This window comes from Oryctolagus cuniculus, chromosome 3 (assembly GCF_964237555.1).
Source record: "Oryctolagus cuniculus chromosome 3, mOryCun1.1, whole genome shotgun sequence".
Taxonomy (NCBI): Eukaryota; Metazoa; Chordata; class Mammalia; order Lagomorpha; family Leporidae; genus Oryctolagus; species Oryctolagus cuniculus.
Window position 1 is genome coordinate 14,645,980 of NC_091434.1, and position 19,214 is coordinate 14,665,193.

Sequence of the window (19,214 nt, forward strand, 5' to 3'; positions counted from 1 at the left end):
CTTCCATCTGCTGATTCACTCCCCAAATGGCTGCAGTGGCCGGAGCTGGGCTGATGAAAAGCCGGGAGCCACAAGTTTGGTTCTTCCTGTATGAGTGCAGTGGCCCAAGAACTTTGGCCATCTTCCACTTCCTAGGCTATGTGCAGAGAGCTGGATTGGAACAGGAGCAGCTGGGATTAGAACCAGCTAAAACCAGAACTAGAACTACAAAATCTAATTGGCGTGATTTCAAGATATGGTGGAAAGATGATGGTACCTGGAGACAAGAATGTAGAAATCTTACCCTCTCCCTGCCTGTGATTTGCTATAAATGGAAAGAGAAATTAGGTGATGCTGGAGGGCAATGTGAAGATTTGTTTAGGAAAAACTGACAGTTTTGAATGTAAATGGAAATTACTTAGCCGAGAGGAAAAATATTGTTGACGCTGAGAAGAGTGATTGCTAATAGTGTTCTTTAAATAGATGATTTGAGTTGGAGCTAGAGTAGTCTTTGTCCAGTGTCATTCTATATCACCTACAGTTCTTGTTAAAATGCAGATTCTGTTTATGTAGGTCTGGGATAGGGCCTAGAGTTCATGATTTCTGAAAAGTTCCTAGGTAATGTCTGTGTTTCTGGTCCTTGTGCTTTGCGTTTAGTGCAAGAACTTGGCACTTTTTGACACAACAATGAGCAGATTATATTGGCATAACATTAAAATAGATTGATGGATATGGTCAGAGTTTGTGCAGTCTATTCATGTTTCTGTTTTCTCAGTGCATCAGGAAGCAGTCATCTTAGAGTGAGGATGTAGGAGGTGGTGTAAAATGATGTAGGAGGGTGAAGTCAGACTTAGGGGTAGTGGTTCTAAGTTTAAACTCAGAGGGGTCAAACATGAGTGCATGTCTATGTCAGGAGTAGGTGGTAGGCTATTAGAATTAGCATAGCAAGAATTTTGGAGGGAGAGAGAAAAGAAGGTTCAAGGGATTTATGGGCATATAAATCATGATTTCGCTTGAGGTCATTAATGCTGCTGTAGGTAAGAATGGAGAGAGATCTTAATGGATTAGAAAAACTGCCTCTGTTAAACTCTGTTAACTATTTTTAAATGTATACCTTTATTTATGTTAAAACAGTTTTAGAAGTAATTCAAATTTATAATCATAGCAGTGTAACAAATATTTAGTATTTGGACAAATATTTTCTACCATTGGAAAGATTTTCAATCACTGGCTTTTTTGTCTCTTTTCTGTCTTGGATATTACAGATGACCATGGATGAAAAATACGTAAACAGCATTTGGGACCTTCTGAAAAATGCAATTCAAGAAATCCAGCGTAAGAATAACAGTGGTCTTAGTTTTGAGGAGCTCTATAGAAATGCATATACAATGGTTTTGCATAAACATGGAGAAAAGCTCTACACTGGACTAAGAGAAGTTGTTACTGAACATCTCATTAATAAGGTATCCAATTTTAAAGAACTATTGCTAATACTAGTGAATATACTATATTGTATTTCGGAAGTATTCTTTTGAAATGCCCCATGAAGCTGTAAGAGTTACTTCATGACTGTATTATAAAACTTTACTGAAACATACATGCAGCTAAAGCAGAATTTTTGATAATTGAGGGAAGATAGTTTGTGATCTATGATGGTAACATTCTCTGTATCATAAGTAATGAGTCATATCAGTTCTTGATATTCTTGCTTATTTATTGATATATTAATTATAGATAACAATTTCTTTAAATGCTATAAGCCCATTTTTAGCTTTCTCTAATTTCTCTATATTTGAAATAAAAAACTACAGTGTTAAAAAGTATATTCTCTAAGACATTTTATTAACTGAAACTGACCTTATTCATATTAATTGAGTTTTGTGGTAAAAATGATACATATATTGATTTTTATCTTAAGATAAATTAACAGTTGGCTATTTCTATTATAAAACAAATCTTTGATTCCAGAAGTAGCTTTTTAGAACAACTATTTTTATAGAGCAAACTCTTCACTGCAGATAAAATGTAATTTTGCTTATAGAATAACTTCACTACAATGTCTTGCTTTTAAGATTGTGAGATACAGTGTAAAATATCACAGATGCATACAAATTTCCCATAGTTTTTGTGGTATTAGGATATTCATTTTTGAAATTTCATTTTGGAGGGGAGGAGCCAGAAGAGTTGTATGAATAGTACAATGAACTCATGTGTACCCTTTTACTTACATTTAAATGTAATGGTTTTGGCACATTTTTGCTAAACTTTCTATTGATACTAGTTACTACTATTATCAGTTTTAGATTTCATTTACCCTAAAATACTTCCTAACATTTCTCATAAGAGTAAGGAAATTTCTTTTACATAACCAAAGCACAATGATCAGTATCAGGCAGTTTAATATAATACTGTTTTAAAATACAGTAAATATTCAAATTTCACCAGTTGTCGTGTGTAGCAGTGATACCCTTTATAGCAGTTTGTTTTCTGATCCTCTAGTCATACCCAGGATCACGTACTCAGTTCCTCAGCCTTTCTTTGTCTTTCAGCACATTGACATGTTTGAAGAGTTATAGGTCAGTTGTTTTGCAGATTGTCCCTCAGTTTTTGGTTTGTCTGATTGTTTCCTCATGACTAGTTTCAGGTTATGCATTTTTGGCAGGAATAATACATAAGTGATGTTGTGTCCTCAGTGCATCACATCAGGAGGCACATGATGTCAGTTTATCCCATTATTGGTGATGTTAACTTTGATCACTTGGTGTCCGCCAGATTTCTCCACTGTGAAGGTACCTTTTTTCCCTTTGTAATTCATAAGTAATCTGTTCAGTTATATTTTGAGACTGTATGAATATCCTGTTTCCCTAGAAACTTCCCATGTGATGATTTTAGCATCCATTGATGATTCTTGCATGAATCATTGTTACTGTGGTGGTTGCAAATTAGTTACTTTCTATTGCTATTCTTCCTTCTATAATTTCTTTCTCTTAAATGGGATTATATGAGCCAGGTGTTAGTATCTCATGAAAGGGAGTAGTTGTGTTCTCAATGAAATCAGTGTTTTGTTATGTGTTTGTTGTGCCCAGCTTTCAATGAAAACAAAGTAGATGCAAATAGGTAAGATACTTTCCTGGGGTTTTTAACTGGTGTGAGAGATGACACACATTTAGATAACAATATGAGAAATTTTATAATTAAGTGGCAATGAGTTGTATAGGTGATAAATGGCTTTTAAATTCAAGTGAAGGAGAGATTACCCTATGCAGTAAGACTTCATGGGCAGGGATGAAATTGAACTGAACCTTGAAAAATCTGGGAGGTATTTGAGCAGTGTGAAAGGCATTCCAGAATGGCAGATATCATGTGATTCTGTAGAGATGGTGGTAAGTAAAGATTGAGGTTTATTTTCTATTTATGGAGATTAGAGAATTACAGTGTTAGAAAGATGGTGTGGGAATAGATGAATTCCAGTCAAAATTTGAACAGTGGAGAGTTATTGGAGATTTTTAAGTGGGTGATAATGTGACAGAATATTTAAAGAGATTAACTTGAGAATAAGTGCAGAGTTGGAGGATGTTCACTAGAATCAAGCGAAGTCCTGGGAAAATTTGGATATAGTGATAGGTTAGAACAGAATGAGTATTGTTAGAAATTCTAATTTAAGACTAGAGAGAATTTGGTTACTGCAAGAATTATGTTGTCACCCATAGAAATGGTGCAAAACCATAACGGAAACCTTACTTGGTTGGGTACAGGAGATGATCAATTTTGTTTTAGATTATATTGAACGATTTTATAGCTGGAAGTTACCCTAGAAATCATTTTACATGAGAGAGGATTGAATTGATGGTAGAGTTAAGAAGGTTTGGTACAAATGTAATATTTTGTAGATAGGATACTTCAAAGGGTTTGTAGAAAAATATAATCAAAGGATTAGTTTATTGTGGTGCAAAAGTAATTTGAAATTATGCATAATTTTTCATAATATGCATTTTCTGCAAACTTTTGGGGACCTTTTGTATAAAAAACTACATACAGAGATTTAACATTTGGTGGCATATACTGAGGAATAAGGATTAGAGTTAAGAGATTCTGTGAAGAGCCCATAACCAAAGGGTTAATCTTCAGAAACAAATTATAATATTTTTCTCAGAAATAAATAATAATTTAAGAAGTTTGGCATTGAAAAAAAAAAACTAGATTGGAAGAATTTTCCTTAAAGCTTCTGCAGGGGAGAAGATTGGAACATCTGAGTTCTTGGATATGGAAAGAGTATAGACTTAAGAACAGTGGATAAGAAATAAATTTAGAAGAGGGATATGTTTTCATTTGGCAGAGATTGTATTGCAGGTAATAATAACTATCATTTATTTAGTGTTTTACTATGTGATAGGTTCTATTCCAGCAATTTTACTTGTATTAGCTGATGTTCACAACTCATTGTATCAGTTACCACTGTTACCTCTGTTTTGCAAATAAAGAAACCAAGAAGCAGAAAATGGCAATTTGTGTTAGATATCTGTAGTTAGTGAATGTCCTAGCTGGAATTGAATTTATGCAGTGTAGCTTCAGGCTGAGACTTTGACTTCGCTGTAGGTCTGCTATAGAATGAATTGATCAAGGTGCAATAAATAGGTGGGTAAGGAACTTCATGTAAATTACCTCACTTCTGTTAAAACTGTAGTCCTTTACATTCTGATTCATTTAAATGTTACTTTTATGTAATGAGTTAGAAATAATGGCCTAAGGATTTGGCAAGTGAGGAAAAAGATGGCTTGGTAGGAGTTGGCCTGAATGTGTGATTGTCATTTTTTTTTTTCTTAATGCTTTGCAGCTTGGGCACAGATGCAGAAAAATATCTGTAGTCATGTGTTATGATTGAAAATTGGCCCATCCAAAAAGTGAGAAGAGGGAAGGCCAGAGTGCGAGGTTAGTGTTCAAGTGATTGGTTTTTGACTCTGAAATATGGTCAAGTAGATATTGAATTCATGTGAACAGTAATTCCAGGGCAATTCTTAAGAGCATAGGATATTATAAGTTGTTATAAGTGGTTTGGTATCTGAAATTAACTGTTGTCTCAGTTTGGGTTGCTATAACATATAGCATAGACAGGCTAACTTAGATTTCTCAGTTGTGGAAGCTGGGAAATCCAAGATCATGTTTCCTGCAGATAAATTTCTGGTGAGAGCCCCAGTGCTGGTTTGCAGATGATCTCTTCCTTGCTGTATCTTCATATGGTAGAGAGGAGAAATCATCTCTCTCATGTCTGTTCTTACAATAGCGCTAATCCTACTCAAGAGGGCTCTGCCCTCATCACCTAATTACCTCCCAAAGGCTCTGCTTCCAGATACCACCACACTGGGTATTAGGGCTTCATTATGGATTTAAAGCAGTCCATAGCAACTGTCATTTTGAAATACAGAAATTCCCTGTAGACCCTAAAACATGTGTTCACATTGACTGTGCTAAATTAAAAAATATGTTGAATTTTTAATTTTCTTTCTCTTACACATTGGTAATATGTCTCCCACTTTTGAAAATGTTCTTTAATTTTTGTATTCTTTCACACTCATTTGACCAGTTTTTGACCAGGAAATACATCAGCTTCAGCACATCTCTTGATTGACTTTCTTGTGTCAACTGAATTAACTTTTTGAAATCTCTGCTATTTGTGCTTTCATTTTTGTGTTATCCATGTTTCTTATTTCATTTTTACTCTTATATCTATGCAAATACAGTATTACTGTATGAATGAGACACTACCAAAATAAAACGATTAACTAAGGCTGGACAGTAGCCACAATGTTTGTCTCTGGATGTGGGAAGTCTTCATTTGTTCTCCCAAATGGAATGTAGAACTGTTACTGTTACATTGCCTTTCTCTGTATTACAGCTCCTGTGGTATCAGAATACCTGCATTTAATCCCACAGAATATACCCATTTTTGTGATTCTGAAAATGTTAATATTTAATCTGTTCATTTTTTTTTATGGTGCTTTTTACAATTAGCTGAATTAACTGTGTACTTGTATATGTATAAATTTTAATTTTAAAATCTTTATTTCATTTCCTTGATTGGCAGAGAGCGAGGTCGGGGAGCTCTCTTCTGCTTGTTCACTCCCCAAATGTTTGCAACAGCTGGGGCTGGGTCAAGCTGAAGGTAGAAGCTGGGAACTTAGTCCAGGTCTCCCACATGGATGGTAGGAACCCAAGTACTTGATCCATCATGTGCTCTCTCCCAGAATGCATTAGTAGGAAGGTGGACTCCGAAGCAGAGCTGGGACTCCACTGCAGACACTGTAATGTGCCGTGTAGCCAAAGTGGTATATTAACTGCTATGCCAAACACCCTCCCCTTTGCCCCTATTGATTCTAAAGCAAAGTTCTTGTTAGTATTGTGGTGTACACAGCCAGGACCCACCTTTTCACATTGAAGGATTAAAAGGAAATAACTCTCTTTATGTGGTGTCAGGGCTGGTTTTATATAGTTTTACATTGATTTCAAGGTGAACAGAGTGAAAATCTTTAAAAGGTTTATTTCTTTACTTGAAAGGCAGACTAACAGAAACAAGACGAGAGAGAGAAGAAGGGAGAGAAGGTAGGTCAGTGGGAAGAGGTATCTTCCATCCATTGGTTCACTCCACAAAGACTGAAGCTGGTCCCGGCCAACACCAGAGCCAGGAATGCCATTTGAGTCTTCCATGTTGGTGATGGGCCCAAGAACTTGGGCCATCTTCTGCTGCTTTCCCAGTAGGGAGCTGGTTCTGAAGTGGTGCAGCCAGAACTCCAATCTTTGCTCTGATACAGAATGCCAGTACTGCAGGCAGAGACTTTTAACCTGCAGTGCCACAGCACAGGCCCTTATAGTGAATATCTTTTGACAACCAGTTTTGCTAAAGCAGAACAGTGAAGACATCCAGAGGGCAAGTAAAATGAAGTTTCTGAAAGGATGCTTCTTAAGTATTAAAATAGCTTTAGTATTGGCTTTGGGAATAAGGTCCCCAAACTGAGCCAGGTGTAGAAAGTGTAAATGGTGTTTCCCTAATTAACTTGAAGCACTCCTGGTAGTATTTTTCCTTATCTCTAGAAGGTTGTTTCCTCTGAGGAAACTGAAGCCCCAAAGCAACTCAGTGAATTTCTGAAGACTACAAATTAAAATGTAGGGTGTCATGTATTCTTTTGTGCCTTGTCATAAGAAAAATCTTATTTTAGTAAACATGAAAACATTTTAGCTCTCACAGGTTTTTTCTTTAACTTTTTTTCTAAATAGTTTAAAAATTATGGTTATACTGCAGAAAAAAGTTCTGCTTTTCAGATTTAAGGACTTCGTATCATTTTATCAAAGACTCACAGGTATCTTTTATGATAGAATTCAGCATTCAGAAGTATTATTTGTCATGCTCTTAGTTAGGTGTAAGGAATATATTGGTAAGCTGAACACATCTGACCCTTGAAATCATGAAAGATAATAAAGTAAACAAATGTTTAGCTATAAAATATAATGATAAAATGATGCAGTGATGGAGGAAAAAAATGGCAAGAATAACTAGCTACATAGGTCCAGAAATGGTTGTTTGAGGAAGTGGTGACTGGAAGAGTGGGGGGGTGCTCATGAGAAAAGTGAGTTGAAGAACCTTCCAGGTAGGTAAAGAGGATAGTTACAGAACATTTTATAAGACAGGATAGCTGTTATTTTGGTTTTTCTAAGCCAAGCTTGTCTCTGTTGCAGCTGCTCAACTGTTTTTCCCCAGAGCGGTAGTAGACCATATGTAAATAAATGAGCATGATAGCATTTGAATAAAACTTTTAAAAAACAGCAGGTCATCCTTGGCTAATTCCTGGAGTAGAGATATTGGGGGAGGGGGGAATCCTTACAGATGGACAATTAAAAATTAGTAGTGATGGGGCCAAGCATTGCGGTGTTGCTGCCTGCGACATTGGTATCCCACATTGAGCCCTGGTTTCAGCCCTGCCTTCTCTGCTTCTGATTCAGCACCCCACTTAAGTGCTTGGTAAAAGAGCAGAAGATGACCTTAGTGCATGGGCCTCCTACCACCCATGTGGGAGACCTCGATGGAGTTTTGGGTTCTTAGTTTCCGCCTGCTCCATCCCCATCCATTGTGGCCATTTGAGGAGTGAACCACAGATAGAGATCCCTATTTCTCTGTAAGTCTGCCTTTCAAATAAATAAACCTTAAAAAAAAGTTGGTTGTGGGAGGATTAGGACAATAAGAAGTTGGAGAGAAAAGCAGAAGCTGGAGCTATTTCTGTGGCGCAGTGGGTTAAGGCCCTGGCCTGTAGTGCCAGCATCCCATATGGGTGCTGGTTCTAGACCCGGCTGCCACACTTCTGATCCAGTTCTCTGCTATGGTCTGGGAAAACAGTAGAAGATGGCCCAAGTCCTTGGGCCCCTGCATCCACATGGGAGACCTGGAGGAAGCTCCTGGCTTCAGATCGGCGCAGCTCCGGCCATTGTGGCCAACTAGGGAGTGAACCAGCAGATGGAAGACCTCTCTCTTTGTCTCTACCTCTCTCTGTAACTCTGTCTTTCAAATAAAATAAAATAAATCTTTAGAAAAAAAAAAAGCAGAAGCCAGATCCTGACAGGACTTGAAGTTAATGTCATAAGGGCTTTGTATTGCATTTTATTAATGTAAGGAGGCCTTTCAAGAATTTTAAGTAAGGCAATGACATACTGTGATGTAGATTTTTAAAATACTGCTGTGGTTGTTATGTGTGAGTAGGTTAGGGAGCTTCAGAGTTTAAGTGAGGGGTACCAGGAAGGGGTAATGGTGGTGATTTACACCAGTGTAGTAACAGTGATTGTAGAGAAGAATGTTCAGATTCAAGATAAGTTTCAAATGTAGATAGAATGTTATAGATGGATTGATTATAGGGAACAGTAGAGGGTATAATTCAAGAGAATTTCTGAGTTTTGACTCTTGGACAGTTCTGATACAGACTTTTTATAGAAAAAGGAACTTCTTATACAGATGTAGTTCTCGGAGAAGTTTGAACTGGAAATGTAAATTTGGAAATTGTGAACATATTGATGTCATTTAAAGCACTGGAGGTAGCCGAAAACAAATGACAAGAAGCACCAATATTGAACTCTGAGGAATTTAAACATTTAGTGTTCAGATCCCACTGAGTATTGCAGTGGAGACTGAAAAATGACCAGTTAGTGCTACTTTAACACTGAACTCGATCTTCAGTTACAATTTAATTTTGGCATTTAGTGAGCAGAGTTAATGTTTCTCAAAACCATTGGGTGTGAAAAGTCAGTTTTAAATTAAGAAATACTGATAATCAGTTCCACCATTTTATGGGCAGATTAAGAGTGGTAAAATTCCTGTCTGGGAATCAAATTTGACATTCTCTAATGTTGTATAGCAATGAATTTTCATCTTGTAACTCCTCTTCAGCATTCTGTTTAATAATAAGAAATAACATGCAGGTGCATGTTCTGTTCTGGAGTTCAGTTTATTAATCTGTAAAATGAGATTGAGGATTTTCTTTTAGCCTAAAGAGCTTTAGAATAAAGACGATGTGTTTTGAAAAGTTTAGTTATTCCATTCATGACTGTGCCATAATATGTGTTTAGATAAAACCATTTCAATTTTAAATTAAGTCATGGGATCGCCAGCGCCTCCGTTCACTAGGCTAATCCTCCGCCTTGCAGCGCCGGCATACCGGGTTCTAGTCCCGGTCGGAGCGCCGGATTCTGTCCCGGATGCCCCTCTTCCAGGCCAGCTCTCTGCTGTGGCCAGGGAGTGCAGTGGAGGATGGCCCAAGTGCTTGGGCCCTGCACCCCATGGGAGACCAGGAAAAGCACCTGGCTCCTGCCATCGGTTCAGCGCAGTGCGCAGGCTGCAGCAGCCATTGGAGGGTGAACCAACGGCAAAGGAAGACCTTTCTCTCTCTCTCTCTCACTGTCCACTCTGCCTGTCAAAAAAAAAAAAAAAAAAAAAAAAAAAAAGGTCAGGGGAGACTAATTTTACTGTGACAGTTTTGTAATAGCATACTTCAGATTTCCCTTATGCTTAATTTCTGCTTTAATAGTAAATAACATGGTTGTCTCATGTTAACATGGAAAAATTGGTTTTATTTTTTAAAAAGATTTGTTTGTTTATTTGAAAGAGTTATAGGGGGGAGGAGGGAGAGAGGGAGAGGGAGATCTCCCATCCGCTGGTTCACTCCCCAAATGGCTATAATGGGCCAGGCTGAAGCAAGTAGCTTCATCTTGGTCTCCCATGTGGGTGTCAGGGGCCCAGACACTTGGGCCATCTTCTCCTGCTTTTCCCAGGCTATTTGCAGGGAGCTGGATGAGAAGTGGAGCATGCAAGACATGAACCAGTGCCCATATGGCATGCTGGTGTCACAGGCTTTACCTGCTGCTGTGCCACAGTGCCGGCCCCTAAAAGCTAGTTCTTAAACTTTGGAATTTGGTTTTCTTTTTAAGAAAATTAGCTGAAGTAAAAGATGTTAACCTTTAAAATCTTTAGAAGCAGCTTATTACTAGAAAGAATGTTTATTCTAGTGGTTTTCAAAGTCTGTATATCCTGTTCTTCAAATAGTATCTTACTTTGATTTAATGGAGAAAGACAAAATAAAAGAAGCTTAGTCTTGCTCATTTTTCTTTCATTCAGAAAACTGCATATTTTTTTAAATTTTTTTATTTTTTTATTTTTAGACAGGCAGAGTGGACAGTGAGAGACAGAGAGAAAGGTCTTCCTTTTACCATTGGTTCACCCTCCAATGGCCGCTGCGGCCGGCGCACTGTGCTGATCCGAAGCCAGGAGCCAGGTGCTTCCTCCTGGTCTCCCATGTGGGTGTAGGGCCCAAGGACTTGGGCCATCCTCCACTGCCCTCCCTGGCCACAGCAGAGAGCTGGCCTGGAAGAGGGGCAACTGGGACAGAATCTGGCACCTCGACTGGGACTAGAACCCGGTGTGCCGGCACCGCAGGCGGAGGATTAGCCTATTGAGCCGCGGCACCGGCCAAAACTGCATATTGAGACACTGGTCTGAGTATTTGTGATAGATCAAAGATTCCCACCTTTGTGGAACTTGGGTTTTGGACACACAGAGTTGTATATATGCATTGTAATTGCGATGTATTTTAAGCACTTTGTTTTCTCCCCCCCCCCCCTTTTTTTTTTAATTTTTTTTGACAGAGTTAGAGAAACAGAAAGGTCTTCCTTTTCTGTTGGCTCACCTGCCAAGTGGCTGCTACGGCCGGTGCATTCGGTGTGCTGTGCTGATCTGAAGCCAGGAGCCAGGTGCTTCCTCCTAGTCTCCCATGCAGGTGTAGGGCCCAAGGACCTGGGCCATCTTCCACTGCACTCCTGGGCCACAGCTGAGAGCTGGCCTGGAAGAGGAGCAGCTGGGACAGAATCTGGTACCCCAACTGGGACTAGAACCCGGGGTGCCGGCGCCGTAGGCAGAGGATTAGCCAAGTGAGCCGCGGTGCCAGCCAGCACTTTGTTTTACAAGTAGAGAAATCAAAACCTTGAAGGGGACCTGGTTTCAAATTTGAGTGACTGTTTTGAGTCTCTTGTAAATGGGAAAATTCTTTTTGGTAGAACAAGTGACACCTTAACCATTTACTTTTGTACGTGGGATCTCATTTGCTGAAAATGATTCTCTTTGAAAGGTACTTTTTCAATATTTTGGTTTTTCTTCCCATTTAAAGAGGGAGAAAGAGAAGAGGTGGCATTTTAAATATTATATCTGTAGATAATAAAGGTATTTATGTCAGAGTACTAATTGGCTGTGAAAATGATGGGGGGAGGCAGCACTGTGGCGTAGTGGATAAAACAGCCACCTGCAATTCCAGTATCCCATATGGGTGCCGGTTCAAGTCCTGACTACTCCGCTTCCTGTCCAGCTCTCTGCTATGGCCTGGGAAAGCAGTAGAAGATGGCCCAGGTCCTTGGGACCCTGCACCCACACAGAAGACCCAGAAGAAGCTCCTGGCTCCTGGCTTAAGATCAGCGCAGCTCAGGCCATTGCTTCCATTTGGGGTGTGAACCAGCAGATGGAAGACACACCTCTCTCTCTCTCTCTCTCTCTCTCTCTGCCTCTCTGTAACTCTGTAACTCTGCCTTTCAAATAAAATAAAAGTTTAAAAAAGAAAGAAAATGATGATGTTAACTCTAAGGTAAACAACCGTTTTGTAGGCTGTTATCTAAACATTTTATACACATCCTTCTTTCTAGGCAAATGTGGAGACATTTTTAATAGCATTTTTTTTAATTAAAATAGAAGTATAGTGATATTTAAGAAAGATAATGAGATTGGGCATTTTGGTATAGTGGGTAAAGCTGCTGCCTGCAATGCTGGCATTCCATATGGACTCAGGTTTGTGTCCTGGCTGCTCCACTTATGATCTGTCTCCCTGTTGATGGCCTGGGAAAAGCAACAGAAGATGGCCCAAATGTTTGGCCCTGATACCCATATGAAAGACCTACATGAAGCTCCTGACTTCAGCCTGGCCCAGCTGTGGCCATTGAGGCTACCTGGGGAGTGAACTAATGGATGGAAGATTGATATCTCTCTCTCTTCCTCTCCTTCTCCCTCTTGCCCCCTCCCTCTGTATGTAACTCTGACTTTCAAATAAATAAATTTTAAAATAAAAAGATGGTTACAACAGATGGAAATAAAGTTTTAGTCAAGACAGTTCAGAAGCTTGTGTTTCAGTTATCTAAAAATTTCTAAGACAATGTGACCTGGTCATCAAGAAGCTCAAAGTTTGAGTTAGGTAAGCAGATTTGAAGAGAAATTGTTTTGCTTGAGAAATACAAAGAGGAGAGGGACCTTTAAAAAGAACTAAGAGACAGAGAGCGAGCTAGCGAGTGCACAAGTGAGTGTGCTCCCTCATCCACTGGTACACTCAAATGCCTGCATGCAGTACAAATACTCCTCTGTCTTACTTCTGTTGTGGTTTTTGATGATGTTCATTTAAAATTATGTAAATACGTGAATGAATGCATTCATCTGTGTGCCTCCTGTTCATTGCATATAGTTGGCATTCATTTGAAATGAACCACTGAGAATAGTACCAGCAGTCAAAATGGAGGCCATTGTGGTTATAAACCACACATTGCTGAGACCCATTTTGTCTTATGAACGTGAGGTTCTATACCTACACAAGTTAGTTACTAAACCTAAGCTCTAATTAAAGGCATGATGTGGTTTTGGGGGCTACGTACCTCTATATTTTTGGGGTTTGAATTTGGTGTCCACTGGGACTAGATCATGATTTTGTGAAACTATGGTTCTTTTCTTCCATGATATTCAAGAAAACAAAAATAGTAATTGCCTTATTACCATGCTTTTTACTAGTTAACACTGTCAGTGTCTCTGTTGCTCAGTTTAATTGTGATACTAATACTATAATAGCTTTTAATGTGTATCTTATTATTTTAATCACTGGAATTGAAGTAATTCATAGTGGTGTCCTTTTGTGATATAACCTTTACTTTTTTTCTGCATTTTTTTTTAAAGATTTTATTTTATTTATTTGAAAGAGTTACAGAAAGAGTTAGAGACAGAGAGAGGTCTTCATCCGCTGGTTCCCCAGATGGTAGCAACGGCAGGAGCTGCACCAATCCGAAGCCAGGAGCTTCTTCTGGGTCTGCCACGCAGGTGCAGGGGCCCAAGGACTTGGGCCATCTTCCACTGCTTTCTCAGGCCATAGCAGAGAGCTGGATCGAAAGTGGAGCAGCCGGGACTAGAACCGGCACCCATATGGGATGCTGGCGCTTCAGGCCAGGGCTTTAACCTGCTGCGCCACAGCACTGGCCTCTGCATTCCCTTCTAATCAGTAAATTAAAATTAAAAGTTACTGTTTTTCATGGTGCTTTTTTTTTTTTTTTGAAGATTTATTTTATTTGACAGAGAGAGGTCTTCTATCTGCTGGTTCACTCCCCAAATAGCCTCAACAGCTGGAGTTGGGTGGATGGGAAACCAGGAGCCTGGAGATTCTTCTGGGTCTCCCACATGGATGCAGGACCCCAAGTACTTGGGTCATCCTCTCTTGTTTTCTCATGCACATTAACAGGGAGCTGAATCAGAAGTGGAGCAGCTGAGACTCGAAATGGCTCCCACATGGGATGCTGCAGATGGTGGCTTTACCAGCTCTGCCACAGCGCTGGCCCCAGTACTTTCAAAACAAAACAAAACAAAAAGCAATGTATTAGAGTGAAAGGGGGGGTAGAGGGCGGATGAATGAGAGACACTGAGAGAGAGAGAGAAATAAAAAGAGATCTCATTCAAAGGTTCTCTCCCCAGAAGCTCCCAACAGTTGGGACTGGGCTGGGCAGGAGCCAGGAACCCACCCCAGGTCTCCCACATAGGTGTCAGAAACCCAACTACTTGAGCAATCACCTGCTACCTCCCAGGGTCCTCAAAAGGAGGAAGCTGAAATCAGGAACTTGGGCAGAAATCCAATCCAGGTACTCCTGTATGGAATGCTGGTATCTTTATCTCTAGGATGAATGCTCACACTTCATTGTACTGTTTTGTACTTATAGAAAAAGCCTGATTTTGTATGGTGTGTCATTTTTACAAATTTAAAAAGACTATTTGAATTAAGAATGCATTTTGAGAAGTGATTCTAGATTTGTTTGTTTTTTATTTGCTTTAGTATGTAGCAAATTATCTTTTTTAAAAACAAAGATTTATTTATATATTTGAACAGCGGAGTTACAGAGAAGGAGAGGCATAGAGAGAGAAAGAGATATCTTCCATTTGTTGGTTCACTCCCTAAATAGCTGCAACGGCCAGGGCTGGGCCATGCTGAAGCCAGAAGCTTAATCCTGGTCTCCCTCCTGGGTGCAGGGGTCCAAGTACTTGTGCTATCCTCCATTGCTTTCCCAGACCATTAGCAGGGAGCTGAATGGGAAGTGGAGCAGCCAGGACTACAACAGGTGCCCATACGGGATGCCAGCACTGCAGGTGGCAGCTTCATCTGCTACGCCACAGTGCCATCCCATAAATTATCTATGTATGTAATTGTGAAGATTGTTGTGCCCCTGCTTTGAACCTCATCATTATCTAATAACTGTTCATTGTATTTCACTTTGCGTTAAGGTCGTATGAATGGTGATATTAGGCTATTATTAGAGATTATAAATTGACTAAAATGAGTCTTGCATCCCATATTGTGCCTGTTGCCCTGTTTTGCTTGTTAGAAGCCATTATAAGTATTAGAACTGTCATTTCTGTGAAAGATTTTTATATATTCTTTAATGGACGATTGACATCTGATTTTTTCTTTTAAAAAGCTTCACTTTACACATTTTTTAAAAATTTTTTTGTTTGATGCATTTAAAACAAAGCAGGAGAGTAGGGATATTACTGCTAAGAATTAGATTGATTTTGAAATTGAAAGTGGTATGTTCTCTGTGAAATGCTTAAAATGATATCTATATATAAATCAGTAAAATCACTTGTACAAAAATCTTCTGGAGGCTGGCGCTGTGGCTCAGTGGGTTGAGGCCCTGGCCTGAAGCGCTGGCATCCTATATGGGCTCCGCTTCTAGTCCCGGCTGCTCCTTTTCCAATCCAGCTCTCTGCTGTGGCCTGGGAAAGTGGTGGAGGGTGGCCCAAATCCTTGGGCCTCTGCACCCATGTGGGATACCCAGAAGTTGTTCCTGGCTCCTGACTTCGGATCGGCGCAGCTCCTGACATCTGGGCAGTGAACCAGTGGATGGAAGAACCTCTCTCTCTGTCTCTACTTCGATCTGTAACTGTCTTTCAAATAAATGAAATTAAAAAAAAAAATTTTTGACAACAGTTGAACCAAAAGTTTTCCCTTATTTATTTATTTGAAAGAATTAACAGAGAGAGAAGGAGAGGTGGGGGGGGGGGAGCGGGGACTCTATCTGCTGGTTCATCACTCCCCAGTGAGCTGCAATGGCCAGAGCTGCACTGATCTGAAGCCAGGAGCTTCCTCTGGGTCCCCCACGTGGGTACAGGGCCCAAGGACCTGGGTCATCTTCCACTGCTTTCCCAGGCTGCAGCAGAGAGCTGGATTGGAAGTGGAGTAGCAGGGACTTGAACCGACGCCCATATGGGATGCCGGCACTGAGGCAGCGGCTTTACCCACTATGCCACAGTTCCGGCCCCAAAAGCTTTCCCTTAATGTTTGTTAATGGAACTGGTGAGATTTCTGTCATCAGTATTGCCATCTTTACTCTTAAAAGTTAGTGAACAACAATGAGACGAATACTACCAACTTAGAAAATATGTAAGTAAATTTTATATCCTTAGGAAAATTTTTCTTTGAAATACGGAATTCTTAAATTCTAACATGTGCTTTGAAAGATAGCAATATCTGGTCAGCAGATTTATATTGAATATAGAGGTAATTGAGGTTCAGCATCATTAAAGTTCTTCAGAGTTTGAAATAAATTTTTTTCTAGTCTTAAAAAATTTCTGTTCTTTGAAGGAATGGAAAGCATGTGTGCTCTGTGCTGTTACTTTTGTATATGACTGTTGTGTTTAATTAGCAAAAAGTTACACTCTTTTTACCCTTTTAAATTTAGGAATTCCTGGGGCAAAGAGAAATGCTGTGGAGCTTTTTCAAACTTTTGTGTTCTATTGGAAGAAGTGTCTTCTGTGTTCCATAGCTAGGTGGCTACTGAGTCACTTACGTAGTCATCCACTGGTTTTGATAGGTTTGTGTCATATCACTCTGGTGTGATAAAATGGTAATTTTTTTGACATCTTCAAGAATTATTTAATGGCACCCCTTGGAAAAATAAGATTTAATAACTTCTGAAAATTTTTAGAGGACTCCCTGATAGTGATTAATTCAGAACTTTGGAAAATCTTAAATGTTGTAAGTGGACATAAATGCTGTTTTTATAGATCATGGTAAATGTTGCATATTTGTGTGTTTTTCTTGCAGCAACAGATGAAACAAGTCTCATGTTTTAGAATTTAGAGCAGAAGGATGCTTAATGATCATCCAGTGGCTCTTATTTTTTTTTAAAACAGTGGAAAGCCCCCTGCTAAAAAAATTGTACAAAAATAATATAGATCATATTTAATCAGGGGAAATAGAACTTTTCCTTCAAGAGTACTATGGCATCATAGTGGTACATTGTGTAGAAGTTACTGATCTAATCTGTCAAGTCCTGTTATAGGTTAAGAGTAGCTACACATTAGATAGGTTAATGACTTGATTAAAATCCTGCCTGAGTAATTCTTTTGGGCAGTTGTCTACAAATAATGATTTTGATTATTTTATTTTCTGGGTGAATGTTAATATAAAATTACAGATTTTAAAAGGACATACTTCTTAAGAGTTACCTTTTACTGTTCTTTGTATGATCAGCGTTTACTCCATGTTATTCATGCTATTTTGTGTTTTTAATACATGATGTGTGTGTGTGTGTTTAATTTGACAGGTAGAGTAGACAGAGACAGAGAGAAAGGTCTTCCTTCCGTTGGTTTACTCTCCAAATGGTCGCCACGGCCAGCGCTGTGCCGATCCGAAGCCAGGAGCCAGGTGCTTCTTCCTGGTCTCCCATTGTGGGTACAGGGGCCCAAGCACTTGGGCCATCCTCCACTGCCCTCCCAGGCTACAGCAGAGAGCTGGCCTGGAAGAGGAGCAACCGGGATTAGAATCTGGCGCCCATATGGGATGCTGGCGCCACAGGCAGAGGATTAACCAAGTGAGCCACAGCACCAGCCCCATGATGTGTGGTTTTTTCACTGCAGTATAATGCGAAGTGTAAATTTCTGTACTGTTGGGGTGTCTATATTTGGATTATGTATTGTCATGAAATTTGAATCTTTTTAAGAAGAAAGTCCTCAGTGTTTATTCTGAAATGATGATTCTATAGCTGTGTTCTGGTTTCAGTGTACTTTAGCATTTAAACCTTTATATATAATAATTTGTTTTGGCTGATGTTATGACTTTCCTGGACATTTTATTAGGAATCACTGGAATTTTGCCCTAGGCACTGATATTTAGAGGGTAAAAAATTTTAGTTAAAGATAATTGTGTGTATTGGAGAGTGGAGGATATTGTATAAATTATGATGTGCTTCAGTTCTCTAAGTAGTCTTACCCAGGGTCAGCTTCTTCGCCAAACTGTAAAGACGCTTAGGTGCTAAAAAACTCAAGAAAACAGACTAGAAGCCCACAGCTCTCTGACATTCTCATGCCTGCTGTCCTCTTCTGTCATTTTCTTAAACATTTCCTTTACATTTCCTTCCTCATTCCCTTCTCCTTACCAGTAATTTGATTTATTTGATTGTATGTTTCTTGTGGCTTAGACAGTAATCTTACCAGTAAACAGTATGTCATTGAAAAAATAGTCATTACAGTTTGATATTTCTAAGGGTATAATTTTTAGAATTCAAGAAAAGCTATATTCACAGGAGTGAAAGCATGTAGTGTGTACATTCAGATTGTTTCAGTGGTGGTTCACAAGATTGATGTACTCAGATTGCTTAGTTCTTTCAGTGTTTGGTGTTTAAGTTACTTTTCTTATAAAGGTTGTAACATGTTACAATAAAATAACCAAATGCTACCCAACATGAGAATCATAATTACTGCAAGTTTTTAAAAAAATTAAATATGTAATAAAGTTGGCCTTTGTTTTTATGTATACTTTGAATTTTAACACACAGACTCATGTAACCATTAACACTCTATAGGGGCTGACACTGTGTGGCGCAATGGACTAGACCTCCACCTGCAGTGCTGGCATCCTGTCTGGGTGCTGGTTAAAGTCCTGGCTGCACCTCTTCTGATCCAGCTCTCTGCTATGGCCTGTGAAAGCAGTGCAAGATGGCCCAAGTTCTGGGGGCCGCTACACTCATGTGAGAGACTGAGAAGAAGCTTTGGATTGGCTCAGTTCTGACTGTTGCAGCCATTTGGGGAGTGAACTAGCAGAAGGATGACCTTTATCTCCGTGTGTCTGTCTGTCTCTCTCTCTCTGTAACCCTCTCTCAAATAAATAATAAAAATCTTTTAAAAAAAACTTAGTATAAAAATTCCCCAGAAAACTCCTTCTGATACCCCTTTATTTTCATACCTTTATAAAATAAGATTTATTTATTTATTTATTTGAAAGTCAGTATTACAGAGAGAGCTGGAGGGAGAGGGAGAAGTGAGGGGGAGAAAGATCTTCCATCTGTTGGTTCACTCCCCAGTTGGCTACAATAGCTAGGGCTGTGCCATGCCAAAGCCAGGAGCCAGGAACTTCATCTGGGTG

At 39.3% G+C, this 19,214-nt stretch overlaps 1 protein-coding gene across 3 annotated transcripts in view; it reads left to right on the top strand.

The window, feature by feature from the left end:
- CUL3 (cullin 3) overlaps positions 1-19,214 on the top strand; it is a 122,388-nt gene that overhangs the window by 21,942 nt on the left and 81,232 nt on the right. Inside the window, exons 1-2 of one of the 3 annotated variants that reach the window (XM_051848111.2) lie at positions 1,306-1,442; positions 2,642-2,768. In XM_051848111.2, the coding sequence (XP_051704071.1) occupies positions 2,721-2,768 (48 nt within the window). In that variant the 5' untranslated portion in view covers positions 1,306-1,442; positions 2,642-2,720. Of the gene's footprint in view, positions 1-1,244; positions 1,443-2,641; positions 2,769-4,814; positions 4,909-19,214 lie in introns of those variants that run through there. The other 2 variants (XM_051848110.2, XM_051848112.2) reach the window with 2 other exon arrangements.